Source organism: Cygnus olor, chromosome 5, assembly GCF_009769625.2.
Source record: "Cygnus olor isolate bCygOlo1 chromosome 5, bCygOlo1.pri.v2, whole genome shotgun sequence".
NCBI lineage: Eukaryota > Metazoa > Chordata > Aves > Anseriformes > Anatidae > Cygnus > Cygnus olor.
Genome location: NC_049173.1, coordinates 61,020,410 through 61,039,833, shown reverse-complemented (window position 1 = coordinate 61,039,833; position 19,424 = coordinate 61,020,410). Strand labels below are relative to the sequence as shown.

At 36.3% G+C, this 19,424-nt stretch overlaps 1 protein-coding gene across 1 annotated transcript in view; it reads left to right on the top strand.

Annotated features, from left to right (window-relative positions):
- OTOG (otogelin) overlaps nucleotides 1-19,424 on the top strand; it is a 109,204-nt gene that overhangs the window by 42,399 nt on the left and 47,381 nt on the right. The window contains exons 24-31 of the mRNA XM_040559560.1: nucleotides 7,485-7,592; nucleotides 12,950-13,088; nucleotides 13,346-13,480; nucleotides 14,511-14,657; nucleotides 15,287-15,406; nucleotides 16,225-16,341; nucleotides 17,795-17,951; nucleotides 19,033-19,059. Of these exons, the coding sequence (XP_040415494.1) occupies nucleotides 7,485-7,592; nucleotides 12,950-13,088; nucleotides 13,346-13,480; nucleotides 14,511-14,657; nucleotides 15,287-15,406; nucleotides 16,225-16,341; nucleotides 17,795-17,951; nucleotides 19,033-19,059 (950 nt within the window). The remainder of the gene's footprint in view (nucleotides 1-7,484; nucleotides 7,593-12,949; nucleotides 13,089-13,345; nucleotides 13,481-14,510; nucleotides 14,658-15,286; nucleotides 15,407-16,224; nucleotides 16,342-17,794; nucleotides 17,952-19,032; nucleotides 19,060-19,424) is intronic.

Below are 19,424 nucleotides of genomic sequence, written 5' to 3'. Positions count from 1 at the left end.
TATCTATCATATTTGAGAAGTTTTGAGAGTCTAGTGAAGTTCCCACTGACTACAAAAGGGGACACCCAAGCCCCATTTTTAGAAAGGGAAAAAAGAAAGATCCAAGGAACTATAGGCCAGTCAGTCTCACCTCTGTGCCTGGCAAGATCATGGAACAGATCCCCCTGGAAACTATGCTAAGGGACATGGAAAACAAAGAAGTGATTGGTGACAGCCAACATGGCTTTACTAAGGGCAAATTGTGCTGGACATATTTGATGGCTTTCTATGATGGGGTTACAGAAGTAGTGGATAAGGGAAGAGCAACTGGTATCATCTACCTGGACTTGTGCAAAGCATTTGATAATGTCCCACACAACATTCTTGTCTCTTTATCAGGGAGTGCAGTGATGGGAAAAGGGATAATGGCTTTAAACAAAAAGAGGGTAGGTTTACATTAGATGTAAGGAAGAAATTCTTCACTCAGAGGGTGATGAGGCACTGGTATAGGTTGTACATAGAAGCTGTGGATGCCCCGTGCCTGGCAGTGTTTAAGGCCAGGCTGGATGGGGCTTTGGACAGCCTGGTCTGGTGGGTGGTATCCCTGCCCATGGCAGGGTTTTGGAACTAGATGTTCTTTAAGGTCCCTTCCAACCAAAACCACTGTATGATTCTCTTCCTATTCATGGTTAATTAGCTGTCGCTTTCTTGTTTCAGTAACAATCTCCTTCCTTTTCTTCCTTTTTAAAAAACATTTATTTTTTCCAATGTCATTAATGTTAGAGAATTAGAAATTAATTCTTAAGTACTGCCGGTAGCAGTAGGGTTATTAGTAGGTACAGATATGGTCACATCTTAACTTCTCATACCTTGGCAACATCCAGTGCTGAAGTCTGTGTTCATGAAGAGTCTCATCAGACTGTATATAAAAAGAAAGCAACATAATTGTAAAAGAACCTGGAGACTGATTTGGGGATCATAATTTTATGAGTGAAAGGCACACATATCCTATTTTGAAGTAATGTGCTCCATGTTTGGATGTATGTATATTTATTTTCATGGTCTATGTATTTATTTTGAATCTCAAAATAAGACAGCATCAGTATTTTTACTACTCCTTATAGTTTAAGTATCTACAAATGTGTGAGCCATATTTTAAGCAGGATGTGTGTGGAGAGGTGTTTTTTTCCATATTAAAAAAAAAAAAAAAGAAGAAACAAAACCCTGAGTTCTCCTTTCACCAAGTTTACAACCATGGATCTCTATAGGCTTGATTTGTGGTTAGCACATCAAAAAATAGAAGTTGGCTTGTATTTTCATTGTTTTGGTGCCAAATTATATGGTTTTTTTCCTTTTTTTTTTCCCCTCCTAAATTCCAATCACACCAGTGTTGGCACACTGAGTTATGGTCATTCACATATCACAGACAGTATTACACTTCGGCTATTTTAACTTGATGGGAATTAATAGGTCTGTTTCTTTTTCCATCAGTTGTTGCTCCCATGAAACAAAGCTATGAGAAGATAGTAAACTGAAAGCTTTAATGTCCTGTAGTTGTAATGAGGTTTTGTAATTGAGGAAGGGATACTGTGACGTATTGTTTTTCTTCCAAAATGTCTGAATTGTCACTGTATTTCTGAGGTGGTGTGCTGTATCGAATAATACGTAAGGAGCTTAAACACATTCTCAAAAGGTTTTCTTCTAAAAGAACAATCATCATTTTCTTATTTGCAGAAAGAAAACAGTGAATTTTGTCATCTTATAAACATCTGTAGACAAACCAACGTAACAATGAGGGAAGAATGCAATTCAGGTTCAAATACAAACTGAACTAGGTAGTAAGAAAACTAACTTTTATTAGAAGAAATTGTTGCATCCATTTTTTGTTTTAAAATGTCTTCTTACCTGATTTCAAAGTTATTTCATTTTGGAATGTGTAACAGTCTTTTTCAAAAGGCTTACTGGTTCTTACTTTAAGAAGTAAAGTTCACAATTTATTATTCTTAACATGAAAAAAGGAGTGTCCTGCTCATCCTTCTCTTCTGGATGGCAGTGCCATCGTGAGAAATGTTTTTAATCTTTTCCTTTTTATGGTTTCAGCAGAGTTTTAGAGAAATCTCTCAGGAAGACTTAATGTTTTTCAGGATAAAGGGATTACCCCTGTGGGGATACCGTCATGGCTTTGCACTCTGCTATTTGCTCATGAAAATACAATTGCAAAGACTGCATCAACATTCCTGTGTTTGGGTGCTTCAGAAACTGATGCTTATCCACATTGTTTTTCATGCTGACTTGTATTTCTGGTGGCCATAGAATTGCAGCATGCTAAATGTATTGGGTCAGAATTCACTTCCAAAGGGTATATGTACCTATGTTGCAGTGCCATAACAAGCAAACCCAGTTCTTTTTCTATTCTGTTCTGTTAGACAGACTTGCTGCTTTCCTTAATGTATTTCATTGCGCCGTATTTCCTCTTGCAATGTTTCCAAAACCCTCTTGGTCCTGCCACTTTCTAGTTCATTAGCTGCAAACAAGTATTTTTTTTCTCACTGTACTTTTAATTACTTGACAGTAGAATTTCTTTACTGGTATCATTCAGATTCTTGAGTACCTTTTCATATAGACTTTGTTTTTTTCACATGTATTTAAGCAGGCACTCATTGAACTTTGTCACCTGCTTTGAAAGGAAGATTTCTGTTACACTCGAAGTTTCTGAATTCCTTTTGTTACCAAAAATGCATTATCTATTTCAACTTGTTCATTATATCAGAAAAACTGCATAGTAAAATACCATTAAAATAGTAGTGGAGTATTTCTGTTCTTATTTGTTTCATTGAGAGGAAGAGAAGATCATGAATCAGTAAAGCCATCTTTGTCTTTTTGTTTTGCTTTATTTTTAATTTCCAGTACCATTCAGGGAGGTACTTGATCTGACTCTTAAAAAGCTGATGCCAGTACTTACTGGGAAGATAGGTAAATCCACTGAGCCACCAGCTCTTCCATGTTGAAAACTGCTTCAGCTGTAAAACTGTTAGTCTTCTGGCACTTAACTTAGCATGTTTTTTGCTACAGATTAAGAACTCAGAAACCAGGAATATACTTTGACACATATCTTCAAATACAGATTTATGCTCAAAAACTATATATTTAAAAAATAAATAAAACCTTCATCCTGTAGAAGAGTTTACTTCTTATCAGAAGCAATGTGTGTCTAAAGAAGCTTCAGCCAGTGATGGCAGATCAAGGACAGCTAATATTACCAGTTTAGTCATTTCCATATATATATATATATATATATACACATATATATGTATATAAAAAATCTCACCTTTCACCTGAGTCCTGTCTTACATGATATTTAGCACTGAATTGCACCTATAGTTTTCCAGATACTTGGAAAAAAATTGGGACATAGCCCTGAAGTGATGTTAGTAGAGGTGAGGTACAGCTGAAATGATGTAGAAAGGTATCAGACATCACAACAATACCATCACAGTCCACGGCTGACTTACCTGTGAAATATGCTGGGACAATATGCTTCCTTTCATTCAGTCTTTGCTTGGGGTATGCTTTACTTGAAAAAGAAAGTGTATAACTGCTTTCTCCTGCGGTGCTCTCTGAGATGAGTCCCACCTTATCACGCTGCAGAAACTGTGAGCAGGGCAGGGGAGATGCCTGCTTTGAACCGTCTGTTTTCTCTGATAGTCTTCACTTTCTGCCCTCTTCTTGTATTCTTTCTCCACAACTCAAGCTTAAAAAAAGAAAAGTCAGTGCCAATAGAAGTGTTCCTGCCCTCATTCTTTCAGTCACCCTGCTTAATGCCTGTAATATTTTTCTAGTTAGAATGAGAGATGTTGACACCAAATCCCTTTCTTGCCATGCTCTGAAGTTACAGCATTCTTTCCAAAAGCAGTACCCAATTTTTATGGTTCTGAGAGTATTACAGTGGTGACTTGTGAGGTAATTTTGCCCTCCTCTATCCACAGTTATCAGTAGAAGGCAAATGGAGGCAGGAGCTATGTTTTGCTTGAGAATTTTTCAGAGTAGACACAGGCAACTGGATGAGCCAAATATTCAGAAGCCTCTAGAAAGAGCTGAAGGGGAGGGGGGGGAGGTTCTGCAAAAGAGGTTGCAGAATACAGGAGTCTAGATGAATCTTGATCATTCGACTTCTCTCTCATGTTCTTGCTCTCACCTACCTTCTGTCTTTAAGCTGTTACTTCCGTTTCTTTGAATTTCTTTTTATGGCCCCCTCTGCTTAACACCAGTATGATGCTGGTGGTGAAGCTGCATGCAGGGGTCCTACCAGCACAGGATGAAACTGCAGAAGTGCGGGTGCCTGACCATCTTAACTGAAGCACCAAAATGAGTTGGGTAACTCAGAAAGGTACAGCAAGGGTATGATAAAAACGCTTAAGCATTCTGCAAAATGTCTGGTGCTTGGTGAAGTTACTCAATATTTCTTTATTTAAAAATAAAATATAAGAATTCGTATACTTTAAATACCTCCCCAAACAATTAAGAAAGCACCCAGCACCTGCTTTTGTTGTTGTCATTGTTTGTTTATCAAGTTTTCTTGTTAGGGAAGTCGTGTGGGGGTGGCTTTCTGGTATTAGAAATGTCCTGCTGCTTATTTCATTCTGTTTACCCTGTATAGTATTACTGACCTTTGTAGAATGATTTGTGGAACACTCAGAGAGCAGATTTTTTGGTGGGGCAAAAGTGTTCGTGGCTGCATAAATCAGTTGGCAGTGGGCTATTGCCCTAGGGTAAAGAGCTGCATGATGCACAACCTGTTAAAAACTGCTCTGGCAGAGGCTGTTGAAGAGTTCTTTTTTTTTTTTTTTTTTTTTTTTTTTACAATTCTGGCCCAAATCTATGGGCCTTGCAGAAGCAAAGAGATTTTTGCTCATCCCCAGGAGACGCGTTGCTTCTAATGATGCCTTTACTGAGAGTATTTAAATATTTGTGTGTATGTGGATGAACAAAACTACAGACAATAATGAAATAGTAATGAAACTGAATATTGGCTAAGGATGGTGCAATACGATAGCTGTCCTTGTATCTTTGCAGTTCACTGCAGGTTGGACAGTAAGTGTGTCAAGAAAAATGTCTGATACTTCAAAGTAGAGCAATGTGAGGCCTGCCATTTAATTGTGGTGAATTCTTAGATCACTGAAATCTATCCACTTGATTGGCTTCACAAGAGAGAAAGCTGTTATCACCTGTTTTAACCACCCAGAAGCAGAAACTGTATTTAATGTTACCTTGTCAGTATGATGCTCTTTGTGTCTGAATGTGCTCTCTTCAGTTCTGACCTTTAAACTGGTGGGAATTTCAGTCTCCCAGTTGATTGTCTTCAAGTGGCACAACAGTTGAAATAAGCATGGATTACAAGAAACACTTCACATATCTGGGAGGATGTTTTTAAGTTTAATGTAGTTTTATTTTCTTAATTATGTTTGTCTGTTCCCATTAAGAAGAGCTATGGAGTTGTAAGTTTCCATCAGATATAAATAAAACACTGAAGAAGCATCTAAATCATAGTTCACAAAACAGAAATTCATTAATATGAGTAAATAAAAAGTTCTGTGTTGAATGCAATTTTAGATCTTTCCTTTTGGACACCATGGAAACAAAACAGCATCATTGCTCTGGTTGTCAAAGATTTGCCTTGCACCTGTGATCTGTTGTCCTCGGTGCAGTGTCTTGCCAAAATTGCAGTGCTAAGTGTCAGAGAGGTCTAATTTGTTTTCTTCAGAAAACTGTAGGAGCACAGGAGACCTTGCATAGAATTTATATTATTCCTGAGAGGTACTGTAATTCCAAACGAATTTAGCTTGAAAAAGAAAAAAAGATTATCAACCTAATAGCAACACTTAAAGAGATTGTTTATTTTCCAATAGAAATACATTTCAAAACTTGTCATTTAAAAGCAAGGATAATTTTAGATTGTATGTCACCTTTAAGAAATCCTTTTACTATGTAATTAGCATGGTATATAGCAACTTACTCCAGCTTTTTATGTTGTATCAAACAGGATCCTGTGTAGGAACAGATACAGAACACAAAATAAGTTGGAGCTACAGAAGTTGAAGTCACTGCTGTAAGCTTTTAAGAGTTCGCATTCGTAAAAGTCAGAGTTTTCGTTTGGCAGATAAATTTGTCATCAAAAGTGTTCTGTCAGTTATTGCACCTGATCCTGATATCTGCTTGCCTAACAAATAGCATTAAAATATTTTAGAGAAATGAATCAAGCTTTGGAAGAAGTACAACTGTGTTGTTAGGCTCAGTGAAAAAAAAAAAAAAAAAAAAAGCTTTTTAAATAAAAACATTCAGTATTTCTGGCATATTTCCTGAGATTTATTTGTAGAATCTGTATGAGATCTGTGTTTTATCAAACTCTGATATTTCAATTTCTCTGGGTATCATTAAAAGCAAAAAATATATTACTTTAGAATTTAGACTAGTCGCTTTATGTTGTCTTGCTGGACAAGAATTCCTCTATTCTTTCTCTGCTAATGGAATTGTTTTCCACACTTTTTTTTTTAATTTCAGCTTTTATCTGGTACCTTAGGAGATGTAATTATGAACACAGATGTATAGCTTGAACTGCAAATTTTTTGTCTTGAACTGCAAAAAGCTATGCATATGGTTCTCTGTGTTATCATGAAAATTTCCTTTGAAGTCTGTGGGGATATTTGTGTTAATAAAGCTAAGTATATTCATGATTTCTTGCTTGAAGGTAAGATGCCATTCATACAGTAATATATACTTAATTCATTTCATGCATCTGGGATAGCTCTTTTGTTAGTTATTAGATTATTCACAAAGCAAGAGGTTAACAATGGATACAGGAAAACTATGCAGCAAATGAAAGCTCTCTAGTTCTAGTAAGGAATAAGAAACATGCATTTAATTAATTAATATGCATTTAATTAACAAAGATTCTTAGAATAAATAACTTACTGATTTTTGTTGGGCGTCTACCACTAGAGCAAAGCCTGTGATGACTCTTCCATCTCTTGGAAACCCTGCTTCAGTTAGAACCATAGAAGCATGGAATAGTTTGAGTTGGAAGGGACCTTTAAACTTCATTTAGTTCCAAGGCCCCTGCCATGGGCAGGGACACCTTCAACTGTGTCAGGTTGCTCAAGGTCCCATCCAACCTGCCCTTGAACCCTTAATAGACTAAGTTAAAAGAAATCTGGAAAAGTTTGGAGGAGATCTGGAAAAGCTTAGTGAGATTGCTGGTTGGAGGGTTGGATGTCCCAAGTGCTAGTAGTTACTAAAGATACGATATGCAGATACCTGTGAAAGAAAATTACCAAATTACACATACATAAATATTAATAAAAGTGTGCCTTTTCAATATCAGATTTTAAATGGCTTATTTCTCAATTATAATTGTAAAATTATTGTAAAGTTTAGGAAAATACTTTTGCATGTAGATATCAGGTTTACTTCTATTGAATGTATATCTTTTTTTAATTATTATTTATTAGTCTTGTTAAGCATGGGGATGTGTGCTTGGAAGCAGATGAATGTCCATGTTCATGGAAAGGAAAGGAATACTTTCCAGGTGACAAAGTGATTTCTTCCTGTCATACATGGTAAGTACAGATCTATTTATGTGTTTATTTCATTTTAGTTGTTTAGCTCTGACTTGATTATTGCTCTATTTTTTATCTTCATGTTTTGTAATCTTTTCACACTAGATTCTAATAAATGATCCACCCTAATTTGGTATTTATGCTCATTCAAAGAACTATTAAAATGTCTTTTTTTAGGGTTTGTTGTTTCAGGAAACTTTTACATTAAAAAAAAAAAAAGCAATATGTTGTTTGGGAATGGAAATTTGTAAAAGAAAAAAAAAATTGGAAATTTTCCATTTGGAAAAAGCGTGATTTAGAAAAATCACTGTTTTGATTGTCATTCTGTCAAGATAATCTAAATGAATATTCCTTGTCCAGTGTTCCTAGAGTACAGGAAAAATTCTTCAAATATTACACCCGTGTGACATTTGTTAAATCAAAACTTCCTTCTTCTGCATTTTAACATTTATCATAGAATCTAAGCATTCTAAGAGCCCAAAATATAAGCCTGTAGACTGCTACAATGATGAATTCAGGACAGTATTGAGCAATACCATTTTCTGAGCATAGTAACATAAATTGTTTGGCTTTGCGTGTGGGTAAGATAACTGATGAATGAATTGGCATTTAGAGGAAGTGTTCCACTAGACTTTGGTTGATAGGACCACTCAGTGATATGCAGAGACCTGTTCCTTTCACTGTCCAGTGTCGTAAATACAGCTCATTCTCTGTAGCTATGTTACTCTGCAGTTTCCTTGAGTGCTCTCAGTAGAACACGGTACAACATTTCAATAAGCTTCACTAAAGCTAAGATGTGAAAACATACCACATCTGCATGATCCCCATACAAACTTGTTTCCTGATGGAGCCACCTGTTTTCTTTGTTTACTGTCGAATGCTTCAACCTGGCACTAAGTGTTTGTTCAGAGCCTCAGAAAAATCAACTATACTGCCAAGTATCAAGATCCTGTAGTAGTGCTGTAGCCTTCAGCTTATCAGCAGAGCAGTTCCTTCCTTTTGTCCCCTTTTATTAGCTTACCAGGAACATTTAACTGGTCTCACCTGGTAAACTATTGCTCCTGGCCTGTGCAGCTCTCTATAGCTTCGCACAGTGAAGGCTTGTCCAGTCAGCGCTAGACACTGCCTTGTCTGGATATCGTTGCCCCCTCCAGCCTTGTGCTGACTGCCTACCTCTGCCTCTCGTCAGGTCCTCAGTATCTGCTCTAGAAGATATTTGTAGTCCTTTGGTCGACTGGTGAAACGACTTACAAGCCATCTCCACTGGGCAGGCAGGTAAAGCGACCCGGGTTATTCACCCCCTTATTTCCAAAGGCCTCTCCAATTGGACCTGGTGTGATTGCTTGCATCAGAAAGAACTATTATATTCCATTTAACCTGTATGAGACTTCACCAAAGGCAGCAGCAGTGCAGGTGGAAAGACTGGATATTAAGCCTTCTGTCTTTTTTTCTGAGGCCAGGCCCATTAATTCCTGTATAAACCTCATGGGTTTTCAAGTCTTCCACATCCAAGAAGCAAAGACATGTGAAGTGATAATGACTTTTTGGCAATCATTTGTCCACTGACAGGCAGTCTGCAACCAGCTCTGCTTTCTACAGAAGTGACACATTTGATACAAAGTGCAGAAGGTCTTTGAGACTGCTGTGTATGTATGCTCGAGTATATTTGATATGTCAAAGGAAAGGTGCATTTTTGCTTGTGCAAAGCATGAGAACACTCAGCAAGACCATTTAAACAGTCATAACAATTACAATGACAATAATGTTATTTAGTGCACGGAAATAGTGTATGCTGGTGTTAATTATCATTCATATCTCATTTAGTATGAGCAACATAACTATTAATCTGACTTGTCCAACAGTAAAATGGCAAATTAAGTAATTTCTTAAATTGAAAAAGTACCAGTGGAATCCCAGGGACTTTCAAATCTATCACAGGGGTATGGCTGAACTGCAGTTCTGTATTTGCCATTTTTTGAGGTGGACTAATTTGGTTTTCAGTGCTACAGCCAGAACATATACCGGCTAGATTAAACATCTTATCAAGTTATCAAGCTTATCAAGTTTGAGACCATCTAAGGAACCTGAAGATGCATAAGTCCATGGGACCTGATGAGATGTATCCAAGGGTCCTGAGGGAAATGGAGGACGAAGTTGCTAAGCTACTAACCATCATACTTGAGAAGTTTTGGCAGTGTAGTGAAGTTACCACTGTCTACAAAAGGGGACATAAAAATCCCCTTTTTAGAAAGGCAAAAAAGGAAGACCTGGGAAACTACAGGCCAGTCAGTCTGACCTCTGTGCCTGGCAAGATCATGGAACAGATCCCCCTGGAAACTCTGCTAAGGGACATGGAAAACAAAGAGATTGGTGACAGTCAACATGACTTTACTAAGGGCAAATTGTGCTGGACATTTTTGTTGGCTTTCTATGATGGGGCTACAGCACTGGTGTGTAAGGGAAGAGCAACTGATGTCATCTACGTGGACTTGTGCAAAGCTTTTGCTGCTTTCCCCAATGACATCCTTTCCCATATGACATCCTTGTCTCTAAATTGGAGAGACAGGGATTTGACAGGTGGACCACGTGGCGGATAAAGAATAGGCTGGATGGTTGCACTCCAAGAGTTGCAGTCAATGACTTGATGTGTTCTAGCAATGTGTTCTTGCAGCTCAGAATGCCAACTGTACGTACCCTGGGCTGCATCAAAAGAAGTGTGGCCAGCAGGCCAAGGGAGGTGATCATCACCCTCTACTTGTCGCTTGTGAGACCTCATGTTGAGTACTGCGTTCAGCTCTGGGGCCCTCAAAATAATAAAGACATGGACCTGTTGGAGTGAGTCCAGAGGAGGTCCAACACGGTGATCAGAGGGCTGGAGCACCCCTCCTGTGAAGATGGGCTGAGAGAGTTCAGCCTGGAGAAGAGAAGGCACTGGGGAGACCTTATATTGGCCTTCTAGTACCTAAAGGGGACAAGAAAGATGGAGAGAGACTCTTTATCAGGAAGTGCAGGGTTAGGACAAGGGATAATGGCTTTAAGCAAAAAAGAGGGTGTGTTTAGATTAGATATAAGGAAGAAATTTTTCATTCAGAGGGTGGTGAGGCACTGGCTTAGGCAGCCCAGAGAAGCTGTAGATGCCGCATCCCTGGAGGTGTTCAAGACCAGGTTGGATGGGGCTTTCAGAAACTTGGTCCAGTGGAAGATGGTGTTAAAACTATAAATGACCTTGAAGATCACTTCCAACCTGTCATTCTATGATTCTGAGATTAAACAGAAATGGTTGTGGTACTAACTGAACATACCAGCGTAGCATTTGGGTGCTGTGTTGTGCCAGGTGAGATGGATGGTGTAGGTAGCTGGGCTGGTTTAGTCTCTATGGGCTGCTCAATTGGGCTTTCTGTGTTCTTAAACAAATACTTCACAAAAATACATATTAAAAAAGGCTAGTCAAAGTCTGAAAGCAGCTAGTAGCTCTGCTTTTCCAAATAGGACTCTCTAGGTTCTGATAATGAAATGTTAGTTTACTTAATATGCAAAAAGACTGGAGCAGAGGACATTGAAGACCTAGTATATCTCTTAAGCTCTTCCTTAGGACTGTAAATATATTAGGTTTCCTGAAAGAGAATACTTGCAAAGGAGTTTCCTACTCTTTACATGTTAAGAAATGTTTCTTCACCAGAGTATAACTGAAACCGAATGTCTCACAGAGAGCATGAGAACCCGCAGTTACTCTTTCCATCCATGTGTACTTTCCTTCATTTGCCTTTCTCTCTCCATCAGCTTGGGTGCCTGCCTTAGGCAGTGCTTTAAAATGACTGGACTTAGCTGGGTGAGTCCCACTGCACTCTACTTGTGCTTTGTTATGGCAAACACTTTTAACATGTACTTTTAACTTAATCTAACCAAGTGCTTCATGTAGGTATATAGATAGTTATACGGAATATAAGCTTGCTTCCGAGTGGAGTGTTGGAAAACCTGGAAAATGACTTCAGGTCGGTACAAGTTATGTAGTAAAGGAGCAGAAGGAAGCATGGTGCTGCTGGTAACTGCAGCTACCTTTATTTGCTTGATTGTTGGTGTCTTTATACAAACAACGGTGTTCTAAAACTGTCACATCTCATAGCAATATGAGTAGAAAAGGAAAAGTTATACTGATATGAAACTTAATATTTTATTGGTGCTTTAGTATGAGATGTCAAACATCAGTGATTTATCAATTATTTCCATAAGTCAGGTTCATACGTTAGTTGTAAAATATGAAACATTCATTTAATCAGGTAATTCATCATTTAATATTTTGAAAATAAACTTACGTATGTGCTGAAATTATGTCATGTTCTCTATTTAGTTTAACCTATATTTATAACATACATCTTGTTATAGCTGTAATAAAGTTACCAGGGTCCCAACTTTGCTGCCTTTATCAAGGAACTTTTTTTTAAGTGTACAAGTGATTTAAAAAAAATAACATTTTAAAAAATTACTTGTGGAAACTGGAAATGAAATTTTATCCATTATTTATAAATATGACATTTCTGGAAATGTTAATCAGATGCCAATGGGTTGATGCACAGGGAGACACAGTACTCAGTGCTGCAAAGCCTTGCTGTTAAGTGCTGCAAAGCCTTGCTGTTAGGTAGTTACAAAGCAAAAGTAATTCAGAAAGGTCCTGAAAGTCACTTACTGTATGTGTGGTGAAAGCATTTTAATGCTTAAGGTAGCCATAGGCAGAACCTGACTGAGCTATTCTTAGGCTAAGGTGTGACAATACCAATGTATCAGGAAAACAAAACAAACAAAACAAAACAAACAAACAAAAAGGTTCTTTCAAGGAACCTAACAGGAGAGTACTACTGTTTTTTTTTTTTCTTTGTTCTTTACTTACGCAAAATTCCCATTCAATCATAGAGTGAATAAGGATGGTAGTAGTAGGACACATTGCTTGTTGGATTTAAGAATCAGCTAGTATAGAAACAAATGTACTGTGAGAAGGTGATAGAGATAGCTTTATCCTTGTAGCACGTTGTTGGTATGAGTAACTGAGGAATAAATGATGTTACCTTGGGTGGCATTTTCTTTTCTCGTTACGACAGAAGAAATGTCCTTTCAATGTGTGTATGTTCTGGAACCTATAAAGTCTAACAGGAAGACACACAGGCTGTGTGTGTTCAATACCTGATAAATAAAAAAAAGGGAATTGATTTATTTATGCTGCTTCTAGTTAAAGTTTCAAAATGGTTCTGTCCATAGTCCTCATACTCACACGTCCTTAGTAGTTCTGCTTCTTAATGCAGTAGGTATAATCATTTGTCTGTGGTTATGACTGATATTACCACTGTTGGTCATACATTTTGCAGCATTTGCCAGCATGGATCATTCCAATGCACCTTCCATCCTTGCCCTTCCATGTGTACTGCATATGGTGATCGACATTACAGAACGTTTGATGGACTTACATTTGACTTTGTTGGAGCTTGTAAGGTTTATCTAGTTAAGGTGAGACTTTTTTTTTTTTTTTTAAGCCTTTGTAAAACTGGATTTAAAAACTACCTGTTAAAAACTACCCTTGTACTTGTGTCCTGTTTGTACATTATACTGAGTACTACATGTATTTAAGCTTTGGTGTTGCTTAGACTTTAAGTCATACATAACATAATAATAATGTACAGAGGTTTCTGCTAATTTCAACTATGTAACAATATATATCATTATATTAGTATATTTAAAAGTGCCTATTTTTTTTTTCTTTGCAGGGTACTTCTTCAACCAGTTTCTCAGTTATTATAGAGAATATTAACTGTTTTAATACTGGAATCATCTGCAGAAAACACATTTTCATTAATGTTGGAAAATCTTTTCTAATATTTGATGATGAAACTGGGAATCCAGTAAGTGTCAGTCTTTAATACTGCTAAAAGGCAGAATATGTACCTCTCTGAGTATTTTTTCTTTCTTTTATGTAGCCAAGGTGTAAACATCTTCACAGTGAATGCTTATCAAACCTGTATTGTTGAATGAAAACCTTAAACAAAATCTTGGCTATATTTCATGAAAATGCTAGACAATTGTAATTCTTCTGTTTAGCCTCGATGCGTCTATGGAAAAATACAGATATTTTGAAGTCAGTGGGTGTCTTGCTATTAATTCCACTAGAACTAAGATTTTAATTAGTTCTGGAGTATAGTTGTATAGAAGGAATATTCTTATACTTCAGCAAAAAATTAAATTGCAGTTCCTGGTATATGCTCCAAAACAAAAATTTCATTTTTGTTATGGCCAAACTGCAAACTGTGTTGCTGTAATCTTTAGTATTTATAGTAATTTTAGTATAAGTAATACTACTGATAGTTTACAAACCAGCTACACAAAGAAAGTGGTGTGTCTTTGTGTGAGGTATTTTGTAATTAAAACAGACATCTTAGTCTGTGCTACAAATAATTTGGCATCTGAATGATATTGTATGCAGGTAAAAATGCTTTATGTAAGGAAGATGGCAGTCTTTGTGCATATTTAGACAATCACTTATTTCAAGAGGATGCTCCATGCACACCTATACTTATACATATTCAAAAAAGCAGCTGGCTAAGACCTTCTGAATGCAGTGCTGTATACCTAAGTGAATTTTATACCTTCCTGATGAACCATTAACATTTTTATCTTAATTGTCATTACTCATACTGTAAATTTGATATAAAATCAACTTTTAAAATAATAAATTCATAAAAATCCAACACTGTTCACAGTCAAAATCCAGACCACTTTTGGTTAAACATTGATTCCTGTGTGGTCTTTTTTCAGTTTTGGGACTTCTGTCTAAGAACCATTTGTGTTATTCGTTTTACTTACATGTTCCTATCAAGTGAACATTTTGTGGAGACATTATTTACATTATAAGCTATCTTGTTTTATTTTGAATAGAGCTCATCTAGTTACATGGACAAATTACAAAAAATACAGTTATGGAAAGCTGGGTTTTTCACTGTTGTTCATTTGCCTGATGAGCACATCACTGTTCTTTGGGATCAGAGAACAACAGTTCACGTACAGATGGGTCATCAGTGGCAGGTAAGTGGAAGTCAACACTCTTAATGCCATTTCTTTGAAATATTTGTGTAAGTCTTATTAAGTAAATTTATGTCATCGTTGTTCAGAGAACAGACAATATGTCATGAAGCCTGTAGGAACTCAATAGCAGTGTCAAGAAGAAAGGTATTCAACTACCTTGTCAATTAAATTAATCATTCTCATTTACAATCTCTTTTACCCCCTATTCACTGTTTACTGTCTAACTTCTATAACAGCAGAAATAAACCTCCTGGGGCAACATTCTCCTACATTACTCATTCCCTGTGTGACTGGAGCAGGTGGTGTTTTGCTGAAATGTGAAAAAACAAATTCCTAGCAAGCAGGTCACTTCTCTGAACAAAAGATCAGCTCTCTTCTCAAAGACTTAGAGATACATAGTTTAAAGGGAATAATACTGATGTCAAAATAAAGTATCTTTCACAATTTTATTATCACAAACAGCTGAACTTTTTTGGCAGAAATTCAGCTGAAAAGGATTGAATCCTGACAAATTTATAACGGAACAACAGAAGACGGACATGTATGAAGCAACTTTTGAAAGCAGTTGTGACTGGTAGTGTTTTATATCTTGTAGAAAGAAATATATTTGTTGTTTTTTGTTGTTTCAGGGTGAATTGACTGGATTATGTGGAAATTTTGATCTGAAAACAATAAATGAATTGAGGACTCCAGATAATTTTGAACTAACAAACTCACAAGAATTTGGAAACAGCTGGACATCTGTAGAGGTGCTCGGAAAAATAATGTATTTGATAGTAGATCTATATATGATGTTGTTTCATCATACAACATATCTAGAATAAATTAAGACATTCATTCAACAAAGTCTCAATTAGGCAGCAATGCAAAAGACAGTATATATATGGTTCTTAGAGATATCATAATCCATTAAGCAGAACAAAGTAATTGCCTTTGTTTCTAAACAGTATTGTGTTGTAGAGAAAACATAAAATAAACAGTTCCACAGTTATTCAACATAACCATTATTTAAGTAACAGATCAGCAAATATAGTTTGAAATCCATTATCTATATAAATGTATATTTTACATAAATAATGAATATTGATGTTTGAATAGTGAAGCAGTATGTTGTGAAATGTACATGAATTCTGAAGTTGTTACTTAGAATATCTTGCAAAATAAATTCATCGTAGCTAGCGTAAAAAGACCTGATTTCTGACCCTTCTAATGAAAGTTATTTAAATGATCTTTGCTATTTATTTAAACTGACCGCTCAGGTAAGTAAAGACTACAGATTCAGACTTTGTAGCAACCCTTTTTAAAGCTGTAAGTGTATATGTGTTTTCCTGCTGCTGTCAGACAAATGAAACTATGTGTTTTTCATTTCTGCTGATTAGCATACCCTTTTAATTCCATATCTTATTCTCTCTTAAGTTTCTCAAATGATGCATTTTTTGTGCTTTACATTTCTTAAAATAAATAATAAAAAAAAAACAAAAAACAAAAAACACACAAAACTGTATTTTGTAAGTTCAAATGTTCTAATGAAACAAGTTTCTCCCCTTCATTTTGCTTTCTTGTTAAGTGTGTTGACAGCTCTGACATTCGAAATCCATGCAGTTTGAATCCACTTAGAGAGCCATTTGCCAAGAAGGAATGTGGAATACTGTTAAGTGAAGCATTTGAAGCTTGCCATCCAGTGGTGAGTTGGGGTCACATGTAAAAAGATGTGAAAGTGAACATCTCAGTAGTGATAACCTTACTCTTCAGCTCATGTCTTCCATAACAGAGTAATTTTTACTACTGTAGCAAAAGAGGACATGAAGAAAGTCTAACCCATACTTATCCTGATTCTAAAATGGGAATGTTTAACTGGGCCTGTAACAAGGACTATCTGCACTTAGCTAACTTAGACAGTAAGCCATGTGTTAGTGCCATATAATACCACTTCGGCACTGTTTAGCTTTTTTACAATGTGGTTAGTACTATTAGTCACCTTTACAATTAGTGGAGACAAGATTATACCCGATTTGTATTACCTTTTTTTTTCATTCTAAGCACAAAAATTTGCGTAATTGTGACAACTCGCTTTAGTTTGCTCAAGTGTATTACATAACATGCACATTTTTAAGGCATGTTTAAATAAATTCATAGCTTTTTCTAGACAGTATTATATGTGAAGAACTCATTCCTAGAAAAAAACTGCATACATCTCCTCACTCAGACAACCACCTAAGTAAAAAAACCGTGCAACTTGCTCAGACAGTCAACAGGCTCAGGCTCAGTTCAAGAATGGGGGGATCTGATTTCCAGGGCTAGGTGTTATATGGAGAGTGACGTATCCCAAGATGTTCAGGTGTTGAAACTGTGTGCATAGTGTAGAAACTGTAAGTGTCAAAGGGGTTCCTAGGGAGAAAGGAGATTCTTCATGAAAGACAACAAGGAATCTTGCAGGGTTGTTTTGTACAATATTATTTTGGAGGAAAAGGGAAGGCAATGTTAAAGTTGTATTAATGAAACATTGGTTTAGTTCACTGTAAAAGGTATCAGTTGTGTTCCACATGACTATAAATATTTAAGTGTAAATCCATGTAGAATGTATAACAGTTCAATAAAGAAATTAACATTGACAGTTTTCTTTGAAATTTTTTCCCTTAAGACAAGACTTCAGAGTAATCAGGGGAAAATCACAAGCTGTCCCATAAAATTGCCTAATTACATGAAGAGAATGAACCACTCTCATGGGAAAAGTTTTCCATCTCTTTTATTAGTTCTTACATTTTACATGTATCTAGCTTTATTAACACTTCTGGGATATATTTATTTGTGGTCAGTTTAGAAAGAGTTTCTCTTATTTCATAAGCTTCTGTATAGTTTATTATGGTTTAAATACTACAAAGCCATGCAAAATGAGCTCACATTAACATCTCAGCCTGCATGTTTGTAGTGGGTCTTTGATTTAATTATTACTGAGTACTATACAAGATTTTATGATACGTTCTAATACACTGTTTTTCTTGTATTTCAAGAAGACTTGTAAGTTAAAATCTTTAATAGAAGTCTTATTTGTTAAATTTTGAAGGAATTGCAGCTTTGTGCTGATTGTTGCCAGTGTCTGTATGAATATTTTTAATTAGTGATATTTATATTTCCAGATTGACGTCACCTGGTTTTACGCAAACTGCTTGACAGATACATGTGGTTGTAACCAAGGAGGTGACTGTGAGTGTTTCTGTACAAGTGTGTCAGCATATGCCCATCAGTGCTGCCAGCATGGAGTTTCTGTAGACTGGAGGTCCCCTAGAGTGTGTCGTAAGTTTACTTAACAAGCATGGCCAGTGGCTGCCACTGTATTCATGAGACCCTTATTGAAAAATCAAACACACTGAGTTCCCTAAAACCAGGAATGAAACTCTTAAGACAAATTAGCAGAGCTACAGCATGAGTGGCTGTGGGGTAGAAAGATGAGTGTGTGCCTCTCACTGATCTCCATGCTCATTTTTGTCTAGCTGGATTGCATATTTCTTTCCATATTGGTGGGTGATGCACTTCTAGCTTTTCTTCCTTGTCCCATGATGTGAACAGAGAGGTCATGGTAAATGGATATTAGGATATGGCATGCAGGACATTCCTCAAACTGAACTTTTGCAGCTAATAGTTCATGTAATTTTCATCTTCAGGAGGGCTGCACTATTAACAGAGTCCAGGAAACATAGCTGTGCCTTAGTGCTGCCCCCAGCACAAATGTGGAAGATAAGTCTTTCGAAGGAAAAAAAAAAATAAAATAAACGATTTTAAGCAAGATTTTGTAATTACCTTACTATCCCCATTCAGCAGTGCTGAGAGGTTGTAAAATAAATAAATAAATAAATAAAAATCTGAGACATTTTTCTATGGCACCTGGTGCAAATGCCTAACACAAAACAGTCATTTCTGCAAAGATGTAATGGAAGAGGGCAAGAAAGAAAGACTGGAAGGAAACAAACAACCATCTTTCTGGCTTTGCAGTGGCACAGAGAGAATATGCAGCTTTCTCAGAGTCACATGAAATTTGTTGTAGAGCAAGAGGATTACTCAATTTTTGATAGAAATGATGCGTGCGTGTGTTTTAAAGCGAGCATGAAAAGACAGCAAAGTTTAGCCTTAGCCACTAGAGGTCGCAAAAAGCCAGCTATAGATACGTAAGCTTAGGATTTCTGATAGAAAGTAATGTTTTATTTAAATCAGTGTAGTGAAATAAATATTTAGCAATAATAAATGTTTGAATAAATGCTTATGTGTGATCTAGCTTGGCCAAATAGTTGATTTACAACTCAATAAATAAAGGGTAATGGAAAACCTGTTTATCTGCAGAATGCGTGCAATTGCTCTTTCTTTTCTTTCTATTTTTTAGCTTATGATTGTGAATATTTCAACAAAGGTAAGTCCTAAAGGAGCTGATAATAAGAATATAGAATATTTGGTTTCTTTATATTACTCTTGGTATTTTGTTTAAAAATACTGTGTTGATGAAAACAGTTGCAAATGATATATTATTAAAGTAACAAATAATCTGTTTTACCCATTAATTTTGCTTTTCCAAAGGCTTTTAATTTCATGATCCTTTTAATGTAGATCATGGGTCTTTCCCATGTCTGTTTATCTCAGTTGCTCTGTGTTTATGGATAACAATTAAGTAATTAATAGAATATTCAGCCCCATAGTACTAGTGTCACTCCTTGCTTAAGGCATACTGCAGTCAAAAACTTGATACCTGTTGTTTCTGTTAAACCAATGGTCATCCCC